The sequence below is a fragment of the Cavia porcellus genome, unplaced genomic scaffold, assembly GCF_034190915.1.
Source record: "Cavia porcellus strain 051 isolate PalLab524CR breed Dunkin Hartley unplaced genomic scaffold, mCavPor4.1 scaffold_30, whole genome shotgun sequence".
In the NCBI taxonomy this organism is placed as follows: domain Eukaryota; kingdom Metazoa; phylum Chordata; class Mammalia; order Rodentia; family Caviidae; genus Cavia; species Cavia porcellus.
In genome coordinates this window covers 42,735,052-42,758,217 of record NW_026947513.1, presented here as the reverse complement: position 1 = coordinate 42,758,217, position 23,166 = coordinate 42,735,052, and the positions used below count along the sequence as shown (strand labels likewise).

Here is a 23,166-nt window from a genome sequence, read left to right as displayed (position 1 = left end):
CGTTTCATAACTACTATGCTTTTCTCTACCTTTTTTACTTAACAGTGTATCTTAAAGATTACTACATAGTGGTTAATATATATTTTTTCATTGTTCTTGTAATTGCATGGGTATTCATTGTGTGATATATCACATATTGTATCAAATTTTCACTCTTGGATATTTTGATTGCTTCCAGTTTTTTAGCAGAAGTACATTTAGTGTCCTTGCTCATACATCTTTCCCAGCAAATTTTGGTATAGATTCCCACAAGTAGAATTTCTTTATCAAAAAATAAATGCATCTTTCATATTGGTAGAGATTGCCGAATCGCTTTCTGTTGTGGTTGACACCCTTTATGTGTCGATCAGTATTAGAGGAGATTGGCTGATTCATCTCTTTCTCTACAGTAGAGCACACTATCAAACTTTTGGACTTATGCCAATCTAATGTGTAAGAAAAGGTGGTTTGTCCCTGGGCAATGTTAAAAATATTTACATATTTTTAAGTGCTATATGCATTTCTTTCTTTTTTTGAGACAGGGTCTCGCTCTGTAGTTCATGCTGTCCTTGAACTCACTGTGTAACCCAGGCTGACCTTGAACTCATGGCAATCCTCCTGCCTCAGCCTCCCAAATGCTGGGATTACAGGTGTGTGCCACCAGGCTCAGATTTTTACTTTCGGGTTTTTTTTTTAGACAGGGTCTCTGAAAATTCTAGGTTGTCCTTGTACTCACTGTATACTCTAGGCTGATCTTGATCTCACAGTGATTCTGTTGCCTTTAGCTCCCAAGTGTTGAGATTACAAGCATGCAACACCATACTGGGCTTTCTTTTTCAGTGTTTTCTTTATACATTATTTGCTTGTTTTTCAGTAAGATTTGCAATGTCCTGAAATTGGGCATGGCCTGTAATCCCAGTGTTCAGAAGACTGAGACAGGAGGATTGCTGTGAGTTTGAGGCAGCCTGGGCTACATAGTGAGTTCCAGACAGCCTGAACTACATAGTGAAACCCTGTCTCAAAAAAACAAAACAAAAAAAAGGTTGAAATGGCTTAGTATAAGCTACAAATATTTTTTCTACTTCATTAATTGTCTTTATTACACGAAGTGTTTTTAAATGTTTATATAAATGTTCTAAATATTTGTATTATAATATTTTAACATGCTGTTTTTATAAACATGGGTAATATTAGTATTTAAAAGTTTTTCATCAGCAAATTGGGGTTTGCAAATATATATAATCATGTCATTTCCCGATCTATTTTTACATCTTTCCAATTTTTATGCTGCTAATAATTTTTGTTGTTTGTGTACACATAATAATAACTAATAGAGTAATCACTCTTGTCCCATTCTGGACTTCAACAGACATCTTCCTCTTGTTTTGAAGGCACTTACAATCCATGATACAGGAAGATGCCACACATGGGATCTTGGGACCAACTTCTTCCTCTGTGAAGATGATGTTGTTAATGGGAGAAACAGGTGAAGATATTTTAATCTATTGTCATGAGTTTTTTTTTTTTAACTCAGTTGTGTAGAATATTTTGTATTTAAAACAGTAGTTCAGTCATTGTTTTTACTTGTCATCATAAGCATATATACCGAAATATAGACTTAGATAACTATATTTGTAAGAGCTTTGATACATTCATATTGCTGCCTAGAAATGAATGTTTTGAGATTAGTAAAGGAAGTCTTTAGTATTAATAATTAAGAGAGAGCTTAGAACTGTCACAGTATGCTTTGAGATTGACTTACTGTGAAATATGGCAGTACTGTACATTTTAAGATTATGTAATTATAAGACAGATAAAATCTTTTCTTCTACAATTTATTACTTCATTGAAATTTCATAACCTATTAGGTTCTGATGTGGTTGAAGTGTCCAACTTTAAGAGACTGTGTACTAAAAGAAAAAACTAGTAAAAATATTTTTTTAGGGCTGAAGCTGTACTTCACCGTATTGCAGAGCTAAATCCCTATGTTCATGTCACATCGTCTTCTCTTCCTTTCAATGAAACTACAGATCTCTCCTTCTTAAATAAATATCAGGTTAGTACACCATTCTGTGTTAAATGTTACTGACAGATTCCAGCACAAATTGTTAAGTATATATATATATATATATATATATATATATATATATATATATATGGCAGTGATGGTGAACCTTTTAGGACTTTTAGTGATAACAGATAGGCAGTTGTAGCATACGTGCCATAGGTTCACCACCACTGATATATGGTGTAACTAGTTTAATCTAGTGTGTTGAAGAGCAAAAAAAGAAAAAAAAAAAAACGTTTCCAATTAGAAGACTTCTGTTTAAATAATGTGTTATTTAATGCTCCATTTTAGGGAAAATACTTAAGAACTGCTGATAAAGCAGTTATATCAGTTGACTTTATTCTCACAGTAATATGCATTTAAAAACTGCCTAAAACTCAGTGGTTTGCAGCTACATGTATTTATTTTTTTTCTCATGCTTTTGCATGTGAGTCAATGACTGTAGCTATTCTAGGCTGAATTTAGCTCAGACTGAACTTGAGAGTCTTAAGTTCTTCATGTCTCATGACCTAGAAGTCTACCTAGATCGTTTTCTATTGGAATAGCTAAAACACAGAAGAGTACCACTAAGGCTTATTTCAAACTCTTGTGCACATTATTTCCATTAACAGCCCATTGACCAACGCATGTCACATTGTCAGACACAAACTCAAGAGTCACTAAAGTTGGTTCTTCTCTTCTTCAGAAGCTATAGGTAAACAGCACAGTTACAGAAGAGTGAAATAAATGAATCAGTAATTCAGTCTACCACAGTTACCAAATCTGTAAATAATAGGAATAAAATTTCCTAGCATGCTGGGTGTTCTAGATTAACTATATTGTCCATGATTTTTCCTGTGGATAAATTATGCCTTTATACACTTAAAAATTAAAGTAGTCACATATAGTAAACTACAAAACATATCTTAAGAGGCTTAAAGAAAATTGAAATCACGTATTACCTTATCACAACAGAATAAAATTAAAAATTAAAAAAAGAAACCAGAAACTGAGTCCTTGAAGAAATCAAAAAGAATATTTAAAAGTTTCTAAAAATGAGTGAAAACAAACACACAACATACAAAACTTACAAGTACAACAAAAGAAGTAATGAGAGGAAATTTTATAGATACAAATATCTACCTCAGAAAAATAGATTTCAGATAGCCTAATGATGAATTTCAAAGATCAAGAAAAACAGGCAAACTAAACTCAAAATTAGAAGAATAAAAGATTATCACAGAGATGAATAAAATAGAAACAGTACAAAAGATTAATGAAACAGTTGACTTTTTGAAAAGATAAAATCAATAAACCTATAAAAAAATTAGAGATGAAAAGGAGAAATTACAACTGATAGCACAGAAGTAACAAATGCTATTAGAAATTTGTACAGAAAACCTTACACTAACCAATTGGAAAGTCCAGATGAACCCATTTATGGACATACACTACCTACTGAAACTGAAGCATATAAACACAGAAAACAACAGATGAAGATTGAATCAGTTAAGGTCATCCAAAAGAGAGCGTAACAGGAGCAGATGGTATCACTGCTAAGTTTTGTTGGACTTCTAAAGGACTAATGCCAATTTTTCCAAAGTACTCTGAATTAAGAGAGAACTCATTCTGGCAGCATTACCACCATGTCAAAACCAGGTAAGGACACAACAAACAAAAATTAGGCAAAGATCCTTGATGTAAACATGCAAAAGTGTGTAACAAAAAAACTAACAAATCAGATTCCACAGCACAGCTAAAATACCACTCACCATAATTAAGTTGGATTTATGTCAGGGGTAGATATAAGGATGTTTCAAAATATACAAATTAGTGGAAGTAATGCATTAACAGTAAAGCATAAAAGTCATATGATTATCTAAATAGTTACAGAAGAAGCATTTGATAAATTGCAGTCTGCTTTCGTGATAAAATTTCTTTAAAACAATAGGTACAAAAGTATCATAGCTCTACATAATAAAAGCTAAATGAGGAAAAGCTGAGTGTTTTCCTCTGGCATCTGGAATGAGACAAGGCTATCCACTTTTACCTGTTTTTCATTGTACCCAAAGTTTTAGCCAGAATATTTAGGCAAGAGGAAGAAAAGAAAGACAACTAAGAAGGGAGAAAGTCAAAATACAACCACAGGCGTGTCAGAATCTTCCTTATATTCATGGCATCCCCAGTGAGATGTGTACAAAGCATGATAGGCCTCTGGAGGAATGTTGATGTAGATAAACTAAATTCACACTTGAATATACTCTAGTGAAGCTAAGATGTCCAGTCCATGCAGACCTGTAGTGAGGAAACACAGGACTGAGAATCTAGCTCTGCTGCTTGGTAGACAGCTGACCCTAATGAGTGTATTTGAGTTTTATGAACCTAATCAAATTCTGATTTTAAAATTTATATTAGATCATGAAAAATTAAGCTTTGAAAATGATTTACTGTATTAAATGATAGAATTGGAAGTTCATTAGTAATATTGTAAAAGCAAACTTTGTAAATCTGTTGAATATCAGAACTAAAAAAAGTTATGCCAACTAATCTCTTAATATTGTCACTTTTAAATTAACTTGAAAATAATACTGTATTATAGTGGCTAGGTAACTGTTTCCACCATAGTAACAGATAAAACAAATCTCCAAATATTTGGAGACTAAATAGACATAACCTAAAGTGTTAAGCTTTGCCTTTTAACATGGACAGATATTCTCATACATATGTTACTTTTTAATTTTGCTGTTATATTTCTAAGGGTGTTAACTTTAGAAAAGAATGTAATAAGATAGTAGCTTTTATGAGGACAACAGTGTATTTGTAGCACAGTTATAACTGAAGAGCTTCTGACTTAGAAGTTATTTGCCTAAATAATTTTATATTCTGTGGTGTTTAATTTCTTTATTGTCAACAGTGTGTAGTTTTGACTGAGATGAAACTTTCATTACAAAAGAAGATCAACAACTTTTGCCGTTCTCATTGCCCTCCAATTAAGGTAATTATCCACATTTAATGACCTATTACCTGCAGTTCATCAAAGGAAGAACACCTACTATTAAAATTTGAGGTTTTTATTGAATTATGTAAGAATCTCTTTTATAAGATAATCATGGTCCAATTGATATCCTTTAATACTGGTGTCATGCTGATTTCTTGTTTTTAAAACTAGGATGTAAATTTGGATTATGGATAAATTGCCAACATTAAAGAGTTAAGGTTAGGAATGGATGATAAACACTGAGTACATACATTTTTGTCTTTGTTTTGAGGGTCTTTACACTGAATTATGTCTTTAGCTAATTTTTCAAGACTAGGTCTCCTTAAGTTCCTGGTAGGCTTGAATTTGTCGTCCTGTCTCAGCCTCCCAGAGTGCTGGCCTTGCAGCTGTGTATCATCACCACTGTGTCTGATTGCATCATCTAAGTTTAAACATGGTCTGATGGCAGTTTTTCAGAGGTTTCTTATTTCATTTAGTGAGTATTTATTAACTATTTAAGTCCTGTAGAAGAAAACGGTCTGAGCCAAGAATAAAGACAGTAGTGCATCTACATGAAGTTGGATGAGGTCTATGTCATTCCTGCTGTATTAGAAAGTCAGGACATCTCCTCTAAAAAGATGACATGGAATAGATGTCTGAATAAGGCAAACGGACCAGCTATGTGAGGGTCTAAGGAAGAAGATTCAAAGCAGAGGGATCCGCATGGATGAAAAGCTGCAAGTGTGCAATACAGCTCTGAATTTGAGTCCTATCCGGAGGCAAGCCAGGACCAAAATGGACTTAGGTAAAGAAAGGAAGATAATTCTGGAAGGTTCAGTTTAGAAAAGTAAGTATAGGGCCATACCTTAGAGGCTCTGAGGATATTTCAGTTTTAAGCCTCTGAGTTTCTATTTCTGTTTTGAAGAGTCACTTTGGCTTGCTGTATGCAGAGTAAACTGTATCAGAAGTTTTCAGAATGTGAAATGAATACGCAAATGAGAGTATCTGAAGCCCTTTCAGGCATCTGCACCATCAGACTCTTTCCATGATATTTCTAAGATATTACCTTTTTCATTCTTATTTTTTGATGAAATGCACTGGATTTTTTAGATTCTGTGTTGGTATTAATGTTCCTCTGTCAGCTTGTAAATATATGTTTGTTGATGTATTCTTGTGTTAACCACAACGGTTTACCCCCAGCCGCACTCAGGCAGCCTGTTTGTTTGCACACTGACTATCGCAAGCCTCACTCAGACTGCTGTCATTTCAGCCAGTCAATTCTTATATTAAATGACTGTGATAAATAGTGTCTTATAAAAATTAACAAGATGTATGCAATTTTTGGTTATCCTATATTTAAATAATTGGACTGGTAAGTAGTTAAATTTTTATTTTAATTTCTAACTCAGTAAAGGTTAATAGGTATAACTCATGCAAGCAGAAGCCTTTTAAATTCTCAATAATCTTTAAGAATATGAAGTGGGGCCAGAGATTTAGCTTAAGGTAAGCCCAAGGTCATGAATTTGATCCCTGGTACCAGAAAAAAGAAAAAATATGAAGTGATCACGAAGAGGTGAAAAAAAGCTGGGGTTAGTAGTGCATGCCTGTAATCCCAGGTCTGAGAAGGCTGGTCAGGAAGGAAGATCACAAGTTCAAGGCCAGACTGGAGTGCATAGTGAGTTCAAGACCAGCCTGGACTATGCAAGAAGATACTGTCTCAAAACAGCAATGACAAAAAAGAGACCTCTCAAGAAAGAACTGTGACATTGTAAGTGTAGCATAGGGGCGACTAGACCAGTTCAGAATTACTGCTTAGTGCCCCTTAAGATGCTGAAGTCCTACATTAAAAAAGGTGAGAAAAGACATAAAGAGAAGTTGTTACAGCCAGGCATGGCAGTGCATGTCTAGAATCCCAGCGTTTGGGAGGCTGAAGCCGATGGATCACCATGAATTTGAAGGCTGTCGGATACTATATAGCAAGACCCTATCTCAAAAATCAAACAGCAACAACAACAGCAAAAAGATTGATAGAGCTTGTAGGTAGAGAAGGATAAGCTTTGAAAGAGTGATAGACCAAGAATAATTTCTAAAGTTTTGTCCAGCAACAGTTCTTCCCCTGTAATTGAATGCATGTTCTTAACTCATCCTCTTTGGAAGGTGAACAAAGTACCTTTGAGATAGGCACTAAACTAAAATTATTTTATATGATGTACATGTTCTGAAAATTTTTGGTGTATGGTATTTATGTATCATATTCTGTAACATTTGTGCTATAGTTCACAGTTTATGGTAACACAGAGCAGTAAATTTAAGAGGACACAAATGTTTCGTGAAGTAATTACAATATGTTGTACAGTCTCTGTTGTGTAATTGATGTATGTTTCTATACTTGAGGGTTTTTTTTAGAAATAAAAAAGTTGCCCCAGAATTTGCAGCTTCTAAAATTTTAAAGTGAGGAGGAAGAAGTATCAAAATTTCTGCAAAGTTTTATGCCTTATTAAAGTAATCCATTGTGGTCAGTAAATTCAATACATGATTGAATGGGAGATAGTATTCTGATAGCCATCTCATAATATAAAAGGTGTAGATTATGTTGATAAGTCTTTATACCTAAATACAGTTTTATTAGAAAAATGCTGCTTTATGCTAGATCATATATGCTATAGAATATTCCTTTTTTAAAATTATAAATAGCTCAAAAATGATTTTCAGTACAAAACTGATTTCTACAGATTCTTAGAATGAATTCATTCCATGTTATACAAATTCCTTTTAATAAAACAACTGATTAAGTTCAGGAACCTAATTTTTACCTGACTTTGGTTTATGCTTTTAATTCCTCAGCCTTTTTTGTATAGAGTGCCCACCACTTTTAGCGCTGATCCATTTTTTTATTAGTTCTATCACTTTTAATGAATGGATGCTCCCTTCTTTTTTTCCAGAATAACAAGTAATTTGCTCCTAGACCATTAAATCACAGTATCTGTTTCTTATATATTGTGCTTGAATTTTATGACAAGGCCAAAATTTGTGTTCTTTAATAATCATAGAATGTATAACGATAATAAACTAACAGTATTTGCAACTTTATAATACCCAGTATTCATTCACCAAATACCAAATTGATTGATTTGTAAACTAGAACAATTTAGTGTATTCATAACTCACTTTATATGCCAAAGGTTATATTTAATTATAAATAAAATTGTCATTAAAGGACTGAAGATAATTGAGGTTTTTTTTCAATTCTTCCATTTCACAGTTCATCAGTGCAGATGTACATGGAGTTTGGTCACGATTGTTTTGTGATTTTGGTGATGAATTTGAAGTTTCAGATACAACAGGAGAAGAACCAAAAGAAATTTTCATTTCAAACATAACGCAAGTATGATTATATTAATGAACTTTTTCAGTAAAATATTTTAAAGTTGATGTGAATGCTGGTTTTGAAAAGATAGTTTTTGCACAATATTTTGTAAGCAGTATTTTTAGTTTCATGGTGTTTTAAGATAATGGACTATTTTATCTATTTTTGATTGAATTATGTTAGAGCTAGCTTGAAATTGGAATAATGTTAAAAATATTTTTGGATTCATACAGCTGGCATGGTAGCACCTGCCTGTAATCCCAGCACTCAGGAAGATTGTCTCAAGTTTGAGACCAACCAGGGCTACAAAGTGAGCTTAAGGCCAGCCTGAATTGCAATAGAGAGACCCTGTCTCAAAAAGACCAAAAAAAAAAGGAGAGAGAGAAAAGAAAAAGAAATGTTCTTCATTCACTAACATTGTTATATACTTTTTTTTTTTTTGTCTTTTTATTTTTTATCGGTACCAGGGATCGAACTCACAAGCCGCACACTTGCAAGGCAGGCGTTTATGCCGCTGAGCTAAAGCCCCAGCCCCCATTGTTCAATACTTGATAGAACATAGTTTCCTTTCATAAGTGTTAATTTCAGCTTTGTTCTGACATGTTTCTGTCATACGTGCATTGTGACTCATTTACTGAACTGGTTAGTGTGTCAGAACAGGTGTACTCAATATGTAATACTGGCCCCAACAGTGGCTATATGCAAAAAAAAGGCACAAAGCATCTTAGACAAAAGCTATATGTAGAAGGGGACAAGCTTCAGAATTGATTTACTTTGAAATCAAAAGTAAATTTGCCAAATTTTCCTGATTTCATATAAGCTTGAATTTTTTTTTCTTTTTTTTTTTTTTGATTTCCTGAACTGGCAAAATCATTGATTCCTTTCAGTACTTTTTTGTTTTGTCCTAAGTATTTTACTTTATATGTGTTCCTTACAAAAAGGAAGTAACCACAGATGCTGTAGTTAGCTTATATTAAAGCCCCCCAAAAACAAATATAAGAGAATTAGTAATACACAATGACAAAACAGTATTTGTGCTTCTGACTTCATATTTTATTTCTAAACTCTGTTTAATGTTTTCTTTCTTATGTCTTTTTAAGAAAACTGCATTGAACAATCATTTTGTGATTTATTACCCACCCCAGTTCTTTCAGATTTATTAGTGTATAGTAAACCTTTTATTTTCTATAGTTGGTTGTTGTTTGCCCTGAGAATAACAGTGTTAGAGTACATACCAAAAGTTAGTGTGTATTCTTTATTGCATTAATACTTTCTTGTATAAAACAGTACAGGAAAAAAATATGATAAACTACACAATATTTCTTATTTTAAAATACTGGATAGGGCCGGGGATTTAACTCAGCAGCCTAAGTGCCTGCCTTGCAAGCACACAGTCATGAGTTTGATCCCCGGTACCAAAAAACAAATAAATAAAATCCTGGACAAGCTATGCACTACCAGACTCCTGTTTTAAAATCTCCATCCTCCTTCTGTACATTTCTTCAGTATTCAGAATTAGGCTTTTTATCTTTTAATCACCAGTTTGACTTCTAATGTCACTTTAAAATATACTCTATAACTTCTTTTTAACAAGGCACAAGAATCTTTGTATCTGTGAAATACTCGAATTGCTCTGTGATACTTCTGAACTCCCACAAAACATGAAGTTATATTTCAAGATTCACTTTAAAAAATAGTAATAACCTGGTCATTATTTTTTGTCATTTCTTTAGAGAGTTGTTTTCACCAAGGAGGAAGAAGAATAGCTTCGAATTTGAGTTTGCAATTTACAATAACATAATTTTTGTGTGAGATTGGAATATGCACTCAAAGAATACATGAACTTGCTTTTTAATAGATTACATTTATTCTTAGGCTAATCCTGGTATTGTAACTTGCCTTGAAAATCGTCCTCACAAACTTGAGACAGGACAATTCCTAACATTTCGAGAAATTAATGGAATGACAGGTCTAAATGGGTGCATACAACAAATAACTGGTAAGTTGACATGTTTTCTGAATTCATTTATGCTCACTTACCGCTCTGCATATTTATAATTCAGATGCTATTCTCAGTGTTGGGAAGTGGCGGGAACACAGCACCAACTCACTCTAACAGAGAACAGGCATTCTTAGAACTCCAGACTTAGCATGGATACCTGCCCTGTTTGGAACAGTGAGGACAGGGTGGGTGTCTTGATTACAATCTGATGGCCACATTGGCTTACAAAGTGTAAAAAAGAGTATTCTATTCAGAGACAAAACGTAAAAAGACTCAAACGCAGTTCAGGACTTAGGAGTTTAAATAGTGTAATATGAGAGGGCTGATAATGAGAATTAGAATTCCATGAGTATTTTAGACATTTAGAGGAAACCTTGCTACAACATTGGTAGAGGAGCTATGATTCCTGCTACTCATTTACTTCAGGGGTACAAAAAGGAAGTGTGTTGGAGAGAAGATAGTACAGTTCATGCTTCCTGAGTGAAGCGGCAATGGAATATTCAGGTGGGAAGTAAAGATGTTGGTAGGATGTATGTTTAGTGGCTTTCATGAAGGGTATGAATGGTTATGACTGTAGAAAAATTTGTGAATTTATTGACAGGAAGGCAGTCATTTTGTTGTTGCTGTTTTTAGGGAACTAATATGAGATTATTACCCAAAGGAAACCCAAGGAAGTTTGAGGAGAATATGCGGTTTAAGAAATCAATAGCAGCTAGGGCCCATTCGAAGTTGGAGATAATAAATTTATAGTAATGTTAATCCACATGGTTTGTGTCTCCCCTCCAGCTGTGTTTTAGAGTTCAGGACAGTGCTCTACAACTTGTAACTTGACTGTAAACAGTGTTCGTACCTGTGAGTGATTCAGTTTCATCTCTAGGGCATTTGAAAACTGTCTTTACAGAATTAGTAGATAGACTAATAAAATTACTCTTTTCTTTTTCTTACTGATTGCAAAATATGTCCTTAAGAGACATAAAAATAAGTTTTTGTTGCAAATTCTTTAGATCCATACAACTCCATACATACAGTTCTTAGATCCATCCCAAACTTCAGATTCATATTTAAGTATCTTTGATAATAAAATTGATTTTGTCTCTTGATTGTATGTTTTTGTGATAATCGACTAATTATTTGGGATTATCATTTGTTACTTTGGAACCATGCAATGATGGATTATGGATGCCAGTTCAGATTGTTGCAGCAGCCTTTGTAAGAAGGGGCCATTGAATATTGAAGAATGATCATGAAATCCACATTTTGTACCAAAAAAATTCTTTTAGGGTGGGGCATGTTTAAATACTTATTGTTTTGAAGTTTTTTTTTTTTATAGTTGATACCATACTTACTGCTCTTAGAAAATTTCTATTGTGAAAAACATTATTCAAAATATATTCACATACTTTACATATACATGTTATACTATATATATAAAAGTATACTTATATTTAAATGTATAAGTATATAAATGTATTAAATGCATACAAATAGGGTTGAAAATGAACCCTACTTCAGATTTCCAGAGAAATAGTAAGTTTCATAGTTTATATGTTAGGTGGAGATGAAGGCTTGCTGAATTTTTAAATTAACTTTTTGAATAAATAGTTCAAAACAGGAAAGAGAAATTTTTACAGTGAAGTTTTTGCCCATCCTTGATTCCATCTCCCGTCTTCACTCTTACTGACCACACATAACTTCTGTGCACAGTGTATTGTATCTCCTTTCAGGGTTCCCTTAAGCTTTTCCCCAGAAGTAAGTCTATATTATACATAGCACTGCCCTTAGGCTTTTGATTAAAACATAAAGTGGGTTGGTGATACTTTTACATCAGTAATTGCAGAGCATTCTTTTTTTGTTCCTTTTTCTTTTCTGGCTTAATTCATGGATGAGACTACTGTCAAAGCATAATTTTCATTTGTACTTTTTGTATTATGAATGATACTGAGTATGTTAAATTTTAGAGGCATTTTTTTTCCTCCTTTATGTGAACTGTGCTTTGGCATTTTCTCATGACTGCTTTCTTAACCACTAGGAGGAACTCTTAGAAGAGCATTATTTGACACATTTTTGTCATTACTGTTTTATTTTGTTCTGTTTTGTTCTTGAGTTGCAAATGTTTTTCCTACTTCAGCATTGTTTTTTGACTTGTTTTTGATAGTTTTTTGTCAATGTAATTGTATTATTTTTGTATAACCATAACTTTTAAATTATTAGTGGCTCTGAGTACTGTTAGAAGAGCCTTCCTTACTCCAAGTTTGTTTGGTTTTGGTGGGTACCAGGAATCAAATCAGGACCTTGCCCCTTGTTAGGCAGATGCTGCACCACTGACCTATATCCCTGGCCCTTTATTCCAGGTTTTAAAGAAATTCTTCTCCCATGCCTTTATCTTAAATGTTTTTTACATTATTTTAACATTTAAAATTCATCCAGTTGAAATAGTTTCCAAAGTACCTTTTGTTCTAAACAGTAATTATTAATATTGTGTCTAATAATTAATAATTTGTATTTTTCTTTTTCTTGACTATTTTGTTTCCTAAACTTCACATTGGAAAAAACACTCTGGATAGCTCCCCACAGTACTCCCATATTAGAGAAAACAAAACAAAATCCAACACTATACTATAACCTTTAAAATTAGGGAAAATTAACATCCTCATGACATGGCATGTTCAAATGTAAGTATCTGTATCCCTTGTATAATGGTTTTCTTCTTTCTTTTCTTCTAGTGGAATCACCATTTTCTTTTAGCATTGGTGATACTACAGAGCTCGAACCGTATTTACATGGAGGAATAGCTGTACAGGTTAAGACTCCTAAAACATTTTGTTTTGTAAGTATTTTTTTCCTGCTTAGAAAACATTTCTTTACAAAAAAAGAACCGAAGGGGGAAAAGTAATAGAAGTGTTCAGTCAACCAAACAATTCAGATTGAGCAAATTGTTTTGGGTTTGTTTTTGTTTTTGTTTTTGTTTTTTTGTACCTACTTTTAGAAAAATGGAATCAATCTTAAGAAATAAACTAGCGTTTTTCTAAAGTATACATTTTGGGTTGAGTGTGGTGGCACACACTTGTAATCTCAGGACTCAGGAGGCTGAGGCAGGAAGATTGCTGCTAGTTCAAGGCCAGCCTGGACTACAAAGTTGAGTTAAAGGCTAGCCTGAACTGCATAGTAAACCCTGTCACAAAAAGACAAAAATAAATAAAGTATATATTTTGTACAGCTAGAATATTATGTATATGTGAATGAGTTAGGCTATGCATTTTTCAAAAGATTTATATTGGTTCTAGACCAACTCAAAAGTTGATCATACTAAGACAAAAACAAATATGTTCATATTTTCAAAAGATTTACTAAAAGTTCTTTTGCTTTATTATCCAGTTTTTAATATTTTAGTTACATGTTTTCTTTACAATTGATCATGATTTTTAATTTTTCAAATTTCAAAAGTATTGTATTGTTAGAAATGTAAAATAATCCCAGTAATATCTCCTGCCAGGTAAGGAACAGGTAAATTGTAGAGAGAATGTAGACTCCTGGTGTTCTGTCTTGGAACTAAAAGGTCTCCTGCTATTTAAATCCTTAGGCCATTTCCCAGTATAATCTTAACACACCCATGTGGTTTGGTTTTTTCATGTTGTTTAAGCTTGGAAAGATTTTCTTACAAATTTTCTTGTAAAAGTCTTCCCTCATTCATTCTATTAACAACAATCCTCTTCTCACTTGCTTCAGATTAAAACAGTGCAGTGTTAGTCCAGGTAGTCTGATCTGCCTTTCATACTTTTTTTTCCGTGGGAGGGGTGGTTTGAGACAGGGTCTCACCATGTAGTTCAGGCTGGCACTGAACTTACTGTGAACTCAGTGATCTTCCAGCAAGTTGACTCCAATTTTTAATTGGATAGTTTATGTCTCAAATAATTCCACATTTAGCATGTGGGTTAAGGCTGCTTTTTAAGTTTTTGTTTTGCTTTGTGTTTTTTACTCCATGTAGATTTTAACCTTTAATATCCAAGGCAAGCATAACAAGTCTTAATAACTTAGTATCAGAAAAAATACAGTATGGTTAGATAAAACAGTTTTTGGAATACATCTATGTTTATTCAGATTTTCAAGTTTAATATGTAGAGTGGTTATTTATTGTACTTAATCTTTTAAATATGTGTTAAGAGAGAATAATAGCTATTTTATATTTTAGTTAATACAAATCAGTATACATTGTGTGCTCAGACCTTTGGGAAAAAATCTGTGGCTTTTACTAACTGTCATACACAGTAGCAGTATATTTTATCAAGTAATTATTCACTTCAATAAACTAACATGTTTTTTTCTGTTAGGAGCCATTGGAGAGGCAGATAAAACATCCAAAGTGCCTTGTTGCGGATTTTAGCAAACCTGAGGTAAATAAATACTTTGCAGGTTTGAGAGACAACAGAGTAGGGGATCGGAATTGATAAGTGAATATAAAGTTAAAATGGAGTAAGCATGTGTATACTTTGCTGTCAGGTTTTCTTAATAAAAGTTATATATCTAAAATTGACTAAAGGATTAAAAAAATTTAGAATAATAAGAAAAAGTTTTACTTTGTGATTTTCTAGCTTTGATGTTTAAAAATTTCAGTAATGTGTACAAATCTGATTGTGTTAAAATTCCAAACCACATAGAGTTTCATACAATACAAAACAAAAACCTTAAGGTTTTAAATCACTGGATATAATTTTTGTGCCAGTTAAATGTATTTATGATAAGAATGAGCAATTTCAAAGTTTGTAACTTTTGATAAAGAAAAGGTTAGATTATCTTGTATAAATGTTCTATACTTGTTGCTGAGTCGATACACTCTTTAAGTTTCAGGTGAATAGCCTGATAATGCTGCATGACACCTGGAATGGAAACCTGGGGACTTAAAGTCTAGTCATTCTACTTCTCTAGTGAGCATCATAGTATCATAGTTCACATGTTTATTGTAAAGATTAAATTAGGTAGTGTTTTTAAAGCATTTAACACAGTGCCTAGAAATACTAAGCACTCACTAAATGTTGGTCCTTATTTAATGTTCCTAAATAGGTATCTTTGCAGATTCACACAGCAATGCTTGCATTGGATCAATTTCAGGAGAACTACAGTCACAAGCCAAATACTGGGTAATGTTCTCTGTCTAAAAATGATTAGCTGGGTATGGTGTGCGGGGTAATCTGAACACTGTGGGGAGACTGAGGCAGGAGGATTGGAAGTTCCAGCTCATCCTGGGTAATTTAGCAACTTAGTAAGACCCTGCTGAAAATTTAAAATAAAGAATAAGAGCAATATTTCAGAAATTGTAATTTTCTTTTTTTAATTTTATGTTTTTAAGAGAGTAAAACCAAGTAAATAACACAGGATAAAATCATAGTAAAACAGTGTGATACAAGATTTCAAGACAAAATAATAGAAAATCAACAGTGATTACCATAATACCCCTTCAAAATAGGTACCCATGCCATCAGACTTAGTATAATCAAACAAAACAGAACAGAACCAATAAAAACAAACAAACAAAATGAATGCAGTACCGGTCTTCAGAACAAGATAATAATAAATCCAAAATGGCTACCATAATATACTTTGTTATCTTGGAACTAGCTGCCCTATATATGTATTTATATTTATTTGTTGAAAATTCTAAATGGCTACAACCAGCTCGTAATAGGTATTATCTTCGAATGGTGAATTCACAAGTAGCTTTTTTAAATTAATTTTGTTGATATTCTCTTGATATACATAATGATCACATTTTACAGGGTTCTGACTCAATAAGTCTCCCAAACAAGTGTCTGGTGAAGGCTTAAATAAAATGAGACAAGTGGTATGATTTTAGGACTCCAGGAGAGTCAAAATCCTGAGTTAGCTGAGTTCGAGACTCTGGGGGCTAAGACAAAGACTTACTTGGACTGCCCATTTTTATTAGGTCCAAACAAAGAGTGGGGAAACTGAGGAAAGTGCAGGCAATGAGCAGGATCTTGGGAGTCACTTCAAGGACTTCTCCAAGTCATGAATCAAATCAACTCAGTAGCACTGTCTTATCATGGAGACATGGTAGGAGTGAGACTGTAGGAGTAGTTCCTGCAGCTGCAGTCTCTGTCTACTTAATTGATGTTTGAGCCAAGTGTCCACATCTGTGGCCTTGTCATGCCTTTTGGGGTATCTCTGGCCTCAAAGCCACTACGGGCCTCAGCCAGGACCAGTGATTTATAGAGGGTCACTTAACTGTGAATGAGTTATTGTCATCAGGCAAGGCCTAGGACAGACTCACAGATAAACATAGAAAGCTAATTAGTTAAATGCTGCTCAGAGCCACTTCGCTTTGTGGTGGTTTCCAACAACATTTATCATAGGGAATTGTAATTTTATTTTCAAAAAGTTAACTAAGCTGGGCAAGATGGCTCATGTCTGTAATCCCAGCACTCGAGAGCCTGAGGCAGGAGGATTATTGTGAGTTTGAGACCAACCTAGGCTACAAAGTGAGCTCAAGGTCAGCCTGAACTACATAGTTGGGACCCTGTCTCAGAAAGACAAAAAAAAAGTTAACTACACCCTCTTATAATTGCACTGCCAGTAAATTCCCCAAACTCTTAAGTATTACGACTTTAAGGGTTTTTATGGGGCTCATTTTGTGTGTGTGTGTGTGTGTGTGTGTGTGTGTGTGTGTGGTTATTTTATGTAGGAGTTTTCCCATTTCAAAAACTTTAAAAGCTACCACTTTTTAAAATAAAAAAATGAGAATTAATGTTTATCGGTGGTGTTTGTTTTCCTTATACCTAAGTCAAAAATAAAAAGCCTTATATATTTAAAAGTAAATTTTATTACATACTGTTTTTAGGTAATCATGATTTTGAAGTAATTATTTGTAAGCTAGTAACCTTTAAGTGAGTGTGAACTTAAAATTTGCATTTAGTTTTGAATATGACCTACTGATTATAGCAATTGAGGAAACTGAGGTTGAGGCGCTTTGTTTTTTAAATTATAGATACCAACAAGATACAGAAGAGCTGTTGAGACTAGCAACATCTATAAGTGAAACACTGGATGACAAGGTAAATATTTAAAGTTATGCTGTTAAAGAATTTGACTGTAACATACAAATATTTTATGTATATTACTGCTCTTGGTAGATATACGTGAGTTGGGTCTCTTTCGTGTTGTTACATGTTCATTCCATTGTATTGCTGCACAGTATCCATTGTAGATGGACCATTTTTATCCCTCACTAGTTGATGAACACATGAGTTATTTTCCAGTTAGACTGATTCTGAGTAAAGCAGCTATAGGTATTTGTATACGGACCATATTTGTATACGGATTTTGATGTGGAATATATATATTTCCATTTCTCTTGAGTAGTTATCTAGAGGTTTATTGCACATCCGTATGATAGGTGTTTTGCAAAGCAGCTGTTCCATTCGTGTTCCTAGGAAAAGTACTCTTCAGTTCATCTGGAGTCCTCCAAAATCTGTATTGCCTCTGTGTTAACCACTTTAACATGTGTAGATCTATCTGGTTGTGAGTTTAATTTTAACTTCCTTAATGGCCATGAGTTTGAGAATATTTTATTTTCTGATTGTTTATGAAATCTTTTAATATTTTGGATGAGTCTTTTGTCAGCTATATGTTTTACAAATATTTTCTTAAGCTTACTTTTTCAGTTGTTCTTCATATGTTTTGTGGCCACTTCATTTTAAAATTAAGTTTAATTTAATTTTACTTTATTTGCATCATTCTTTTACCCTAGCCAATGCTGAGACTTTTTTTACATTTAGCACAGGACACTCTTTTTTTTCAGGATGATTTTGACTATGCTATGTTACCATTAGCCTTTCATTTTGTGTTCTGCGACCTCCATGTTTCCTGCCACCGTAAAGGCCTGTGCCAGTGTGAAGACCATTAGCTTTGCAGGCATTTTATGTCTGCTTACTACTTAAAAGTAACTTGAAGCTTAGCAGTGCTGAAGACCTGTCACTGCTTTATTTTCCAGTGACTATGCATCGTGTATTTGAAGATCATGTGAGAAAATTTAGATTTAGGCTGCTATCATTATTCTAGGGCAACTGAAAATTCTCAAGACTTGGGTGTTTGGATGTACTAAAAAGAATAGAACTTTGGAAGATAATGTGACGTCATAATAGGAAGAAAGCTGTGAAGTTGAACTTCATAGGTTGAGAGCTTGGCCTTAATACTTACTGGCTATAAAACCTTAGATAAAGTTACTTAATAGTTCAGAGTGTCAGTTTTCTCATGTAATAAAAATATTTCCTCAGATTATTTTGAATATTATGAAGGACTTAATATATACTTGTCACAGTAGTACTTATTCAGACTGTTTCTGTTATCTTGCTAATTATTTTAATATTATCACCACCAATATATCTGCTTTAAAAAATGGTACAATTTAAATTATAGTCCTTGTAAATTAAAGTTACTGCTAAATAGTTGAAAATAATGAGATACAGTTAATTGAACTTAAACCATTGAGTAATACGTAGATATTAACCATTTCTATAACACAGATTTTTTTGAGAATATAATTCTCTCCCCTCTGATGTACACAAGAAGTGCTAGTTTTCATAGGACATCAGAAGATTAATTGAACCCTACATGAAGCTTCAGTTTAAAATTAAGGTTACTAATTTTGAGAAAATAGAAAAAAGAGAAGCCAGAGTTTATGAAAAGGTCCTTGTCACAATAATTGTGCTAACACAGTAGCTCCGGAGCCACTTTCCAGTATTGCCTTTAAAATAATCTTTTTTTAAAAATTTGTCTTTAATTGTAGTCATTGAAAAGTGTATCTCTTTAACAATGTGTTTTGTCATTTATCACTTTCAACACAAACCAATAGCATTTTTATGAATCACTTTATTTTCATTTATCCAAGTTTAAAGTTTTTCTATAGATTTCATTACTTTTTTTAAATGCCAGGTTTATAAATACGGCTGACTGGCAGGAGGGGACTATTCTTTAGTCCTAGCTATAAATGGTGGATATACCTGCTGTTTCTAAGTGAGACCACAGGTGGATGCTTAGAGTCAGAAAGCAAAGATGGGCCCATACCAGTTCAAGGAAGTGCAGCTGAAGATAACTTAAAATCTAGTTAGTAGGGAAACTGAGTGGTTTTGTTAGGGGTTAAGTTCTACTAATTCTCACATGCAGGAGTTGGAATTCTGAGAGTAGGACTGTAGTCTGTCTTGGTTTGTGTTTCAGCCTGAAGTAGATGCTGACATTGTGCGTTGGCTCGCTTGGACTGCTCAAGGCTTTTTGCCCCCACTTGCTGCAGCAGTCGGAGGAGTTGCCAGTCAAGAAGTCCTGAAAGCTGTGACAGGGAAGTTTTCACCTTTGTGTCAGTGGGTTAGTTCAGAATTTCATATTTCTTCACATTTAAGGTTGCATTCTCCACTTAAAGGCCAAATGTGTTGTGTATTATAATGTAGAATTAATAATTTGTTAGAAAAGTGATCTTGTAGTATCTTTATACATGAGAGAGCAGAAAATAATATGCTTTCCAGAGCCTAAATACAGACTGTGATGTAACTCCCCTCCTTCCCCTGTACTCCCCTCCATTGTGAGCGTGAAGGAATGGATTTCCTAGCCTTAAGATTTTTTTCTCCATTACTCATAGCTTAGCATTTTTGGGCTCACAGGTCTCTTATACTTGTTCCGTGAGATGTTTTACTATTATGAATCTTCAGGTCCCCTCCCCCGAAGTAAACTTCTAAACGTGTGTAGTACATAGGAATCTCAAAGTTCAAGAATTATGTAGGATAAAAACTTCATAAAACGTTATAAAAACCCTCATTTCTGTTACCAGAAGGAAAAGTTGGCAGAAATTACCTAAGGACACATTATCCAGGCCCCTTTTGTTTTGTAACAATTTAAATATTTTGAATATAACATATTTTGTATTATAAAAAATATTCACATACTGATATTTTGCTGCTGAGTAATATAGGACACATAGTGATTAGTGAAAATTTGGTTTGTTACAGGGGTTAACATCATGGAAAATAGAAATCAATGTAAACTGTTATAATGGAACATAACAATCTGATCATGCTCAAGTTTAGCCATTTAGGTTACTTAAGTGAATAGTAGAATCAGACTCTGTTATTTATTTTCATTGAATGAAACTAATTCTGTTTAATATTTTTAAAAATATTGAAGTTGTGGCTAAATCATTTCTTCTGTAGGGAACTTGTTATAGATGACGCACCCAACCTTGAAAATAAGTATAGACTGGGTGCTTTCCTCTCAAATACTAACCAAAGTACTTACATCAGTGTTGCTGAAATTGAATGAGACTTCCACAGGTTTTATGTTATGAAAAATAGATTTGGAGATGAGATTTCCTTTTAAAATTAGAAAATACTTGGAGGATGGCTATGTTACGTGAGTTAAATATATATATCTTTCAAAAGTTCTTTCATGTTTTACCACTATTGAATAATAGTATATAGTAAAGCTTTTCAGCCAGAACCACCATCTTCCAGTAATTTGCCAAAATGATGAACACAAATGGAAAGAGAGGAGCCCGGTTTATGTTCTCTAGGCCTTTTAGAAAATTTGGGATTGTTCCTTTAATCGCAGATATGCAAATTACAAAAAAGGGTGATATCATAGACATCAAGAGGATGGGTACTATGCAAAAAAGTGTACCACACAAATGTCACTGGCAGAACAGAAAGAGTCTACAGTGCTACCCAGCGTGCTGTAGGCATTGTTGTTAAACAAGCAAAGTCAGGAGGATTAATGTGTATATTGAGCATATTAAACACTCAGAAAGTCAAGATGGCTTCCTGAAGGGTACCAAGGAAAATGATCAGAGAAAGAAGGAAGCCAAAGAGAAAGGTGCCTGGGTTCACTAATGCACCAGCCTGCCCTGCCCAGAGAAATATGCTTTGTTAGAACCTGTCTGTTTTTCTTGCTGAAAGATACTGCTAAGGTACTGTGTAGGTGACACCCAAATGATCAAACATTTATGAAATGTTTATATTAGCTTGAAGAGCCTACAAATAACAAGGTATCAAAATAAAGTGGAAGTCACTTCAGTTAAATAAACGGAAGTCCCTTTCATTAAATAGTTTAAAGCCAAAAAATGTGTGTAGTAAAAAGTTTTTTACAATATTATTTTATTCTGAATTAGCATTTTTATTGTCTTCTCCCATGATTATTAAGTAACTATAGGACAACTGTTTGTAGTAATTTAAGTTTAATATGTAGTAAATTATGTTTTTAAACCTTCTACTTTAAGTTGTATCTTGAAGCAGCAGACATCGTCGAATCCCTAGGCAAACCTGAATGTGAAGAATTTCTCCCACGGTAATGCTAAAATTTTTTTTTTTCTTGTATTTTTTAAGAGGCAAAGAGACTTGAGATTTTATCTAAACATCCATTTTAGATATCTTTTTTCTTAATTCATTTACTTCTGCATTTGCTTCTTACCTACTTAAGGGTTAAGTGTGATAATGTAATGATATTAGATGAAAAATTATTATGTATATGTCACTCACTTCATCTTTCAGGCTCATGACTCTTTCAGAACCTGATAAAGATTTGGAGATTTCATTCTCCCTGAAATACACAATTCAGAGTTATACATTCAATTTCACCAAGTTAACAATTCCAAATTCTACCCACAAATTCTCTTAAGAACTTTTTTAGAAACATCACTGGTTTAGAAAAAAAAAAAATTTCTAAATACAGTAGTTTCTTCCCCTTACAGTTTCATTTTTCAAGATTTTAGTTACCTGCAGTTCAATAATGCTGAGTGGAAATTCCAGAAATAGTAAGTTTTAAATTGTGCATTGTTGTAGTAGCATATTAAATCTCATACATGGGCTTGACTCACCCCTTTGTCCAACATATCCATGCTGAATCCTCCTTGGTCACTTAGTCCTATCTCCACATAATCAGAACTGTCTGGATCATGGTCACTTCTGTGCAAATACACCCTTATTTACTTTAAAATGGTCCCCAAATGCAAGAGTAAAGACACTGACAATTTGGGCATACCAGAGAAAAAATAAAATGCTGTCTTTAAATAAAAAGATAAAAGTTGTCAGTAAGCAAAGAAAAAAGGTGGTATGCTGAAGTGGCTGAGGTCAGTGGTGAGGGTGAATCATGTAATTTAAATTGGGAGGAAAAAAAATTATGTACTAATTTTTCCATCACGTGAAGCTGCAAAAATGAAAACCACAGTGTGTATTACGTACTTAGTAAAGCTGAGAAAAGCATTGAACTGTGTGTGTGTGCACATGCATGCATGTGCGTGTGTGAGCACGTGTTCAATGTGCATAGGTATCAGTACTATTCCAGGTGGTAGGCACCCACTGGGAGGCTTGGCGCTTACTCCACTCTCTGGATAAGGACTGCCGGAAAAAGTCCTCTTCACTTACGTCAGTCAAACAATTAAGTCAAATGCAGAAAGAAAAAGCTGATTTTCCTTTGAGATCTTTTCTCTTTAAACAATATAGTTCATCTGATAAGTTGGGGGAAACTCTTAAAAGTATTGTTTTAAAACACAGTACTTGTCATTAATACTAATGAAACTAATCTTAAGTAATTTTTTATATCTTGTATGTGATTTTCTTCAGGGGAGATAGATACGATGCTTTACGAGCCTGCATTGGAGATACTTTGTGTCAGAAGCTACAAAATTTGAATATCTTTTTAGTAAGTGAATAATGATGTGAATAAGTAAGACATTCAAACCACTGTTTTATATTATAAATTTATTAAAGGCAGAATGGAATTTAACTTAATAAAGGTCTCAGTGA

At 33.6% G+C, this 23,166-nt stretch overlaps 1 protein-coding gene across 5 annotated transcripts in view; it reads left to right on the top strand.

Moving 5' to 3' along the window:
• The window catches only part of Uba6 (ubiquitin like modifier activating enzyme 6), a 72,782-nt gene that overhangs the window by 17,313 nt on the left and 32,303 nt on the right, over nt 1-23,166 (top strand). For 4 of the 5 annotated variants that reach the window (XR_010044619.1, XM_063240392.1, XM_063240393.1 and 1 more), the window contains 12 exons: nt 1,371-1,465; nt 1,924-2,035; nt 4,941-5,021; nt 8,266-8,388; nt 10,246-10,369; nt 13,096-13,199; nt 14,701-14,763; nt 15,431-15,507; nt 17,370-17,436; nt 19,598-19,741; nt 21,642-21,709; nt 22,984-23,062. Coding sequence is in view for 4 of the 5 variants with exons in the window: in XM_063240392.1 (XP_063096462.1) it covers nt 1,371-1,465; nt 1,924-2,035; nt 4,941-5,021; nt 8,266-8,388; nt 10,246-10,369; nt 13,096-13,199; nt 14,701-14,763; nt 15,431-15,507; nt 17,370-17,436; nt 19,598-19,741; nt 21,642-21,709; nt 22,984-23,062 (1,137 nt within the window). In the remaining variant the exon portion in view is untranslated. Of the gene's footprint in view, nt 1-521; nt 630-1,370; nt 1,466-1,923; nt 2,036-4,940; nt 5,022-8,265; nt 8,389-10,245; nt 10,370-13,095; nt 13,200-14,700; nt 14,764-15,430; nt 15,508-17,369; nt 17,437-19,597; nt 19,742-21,641; nt 21,710-22,983; nt 23,063-23,166 lie in introns of all 5 variants that reach the window. The other variant, XM_063240395.1, reaches the window with a different exon arrangement.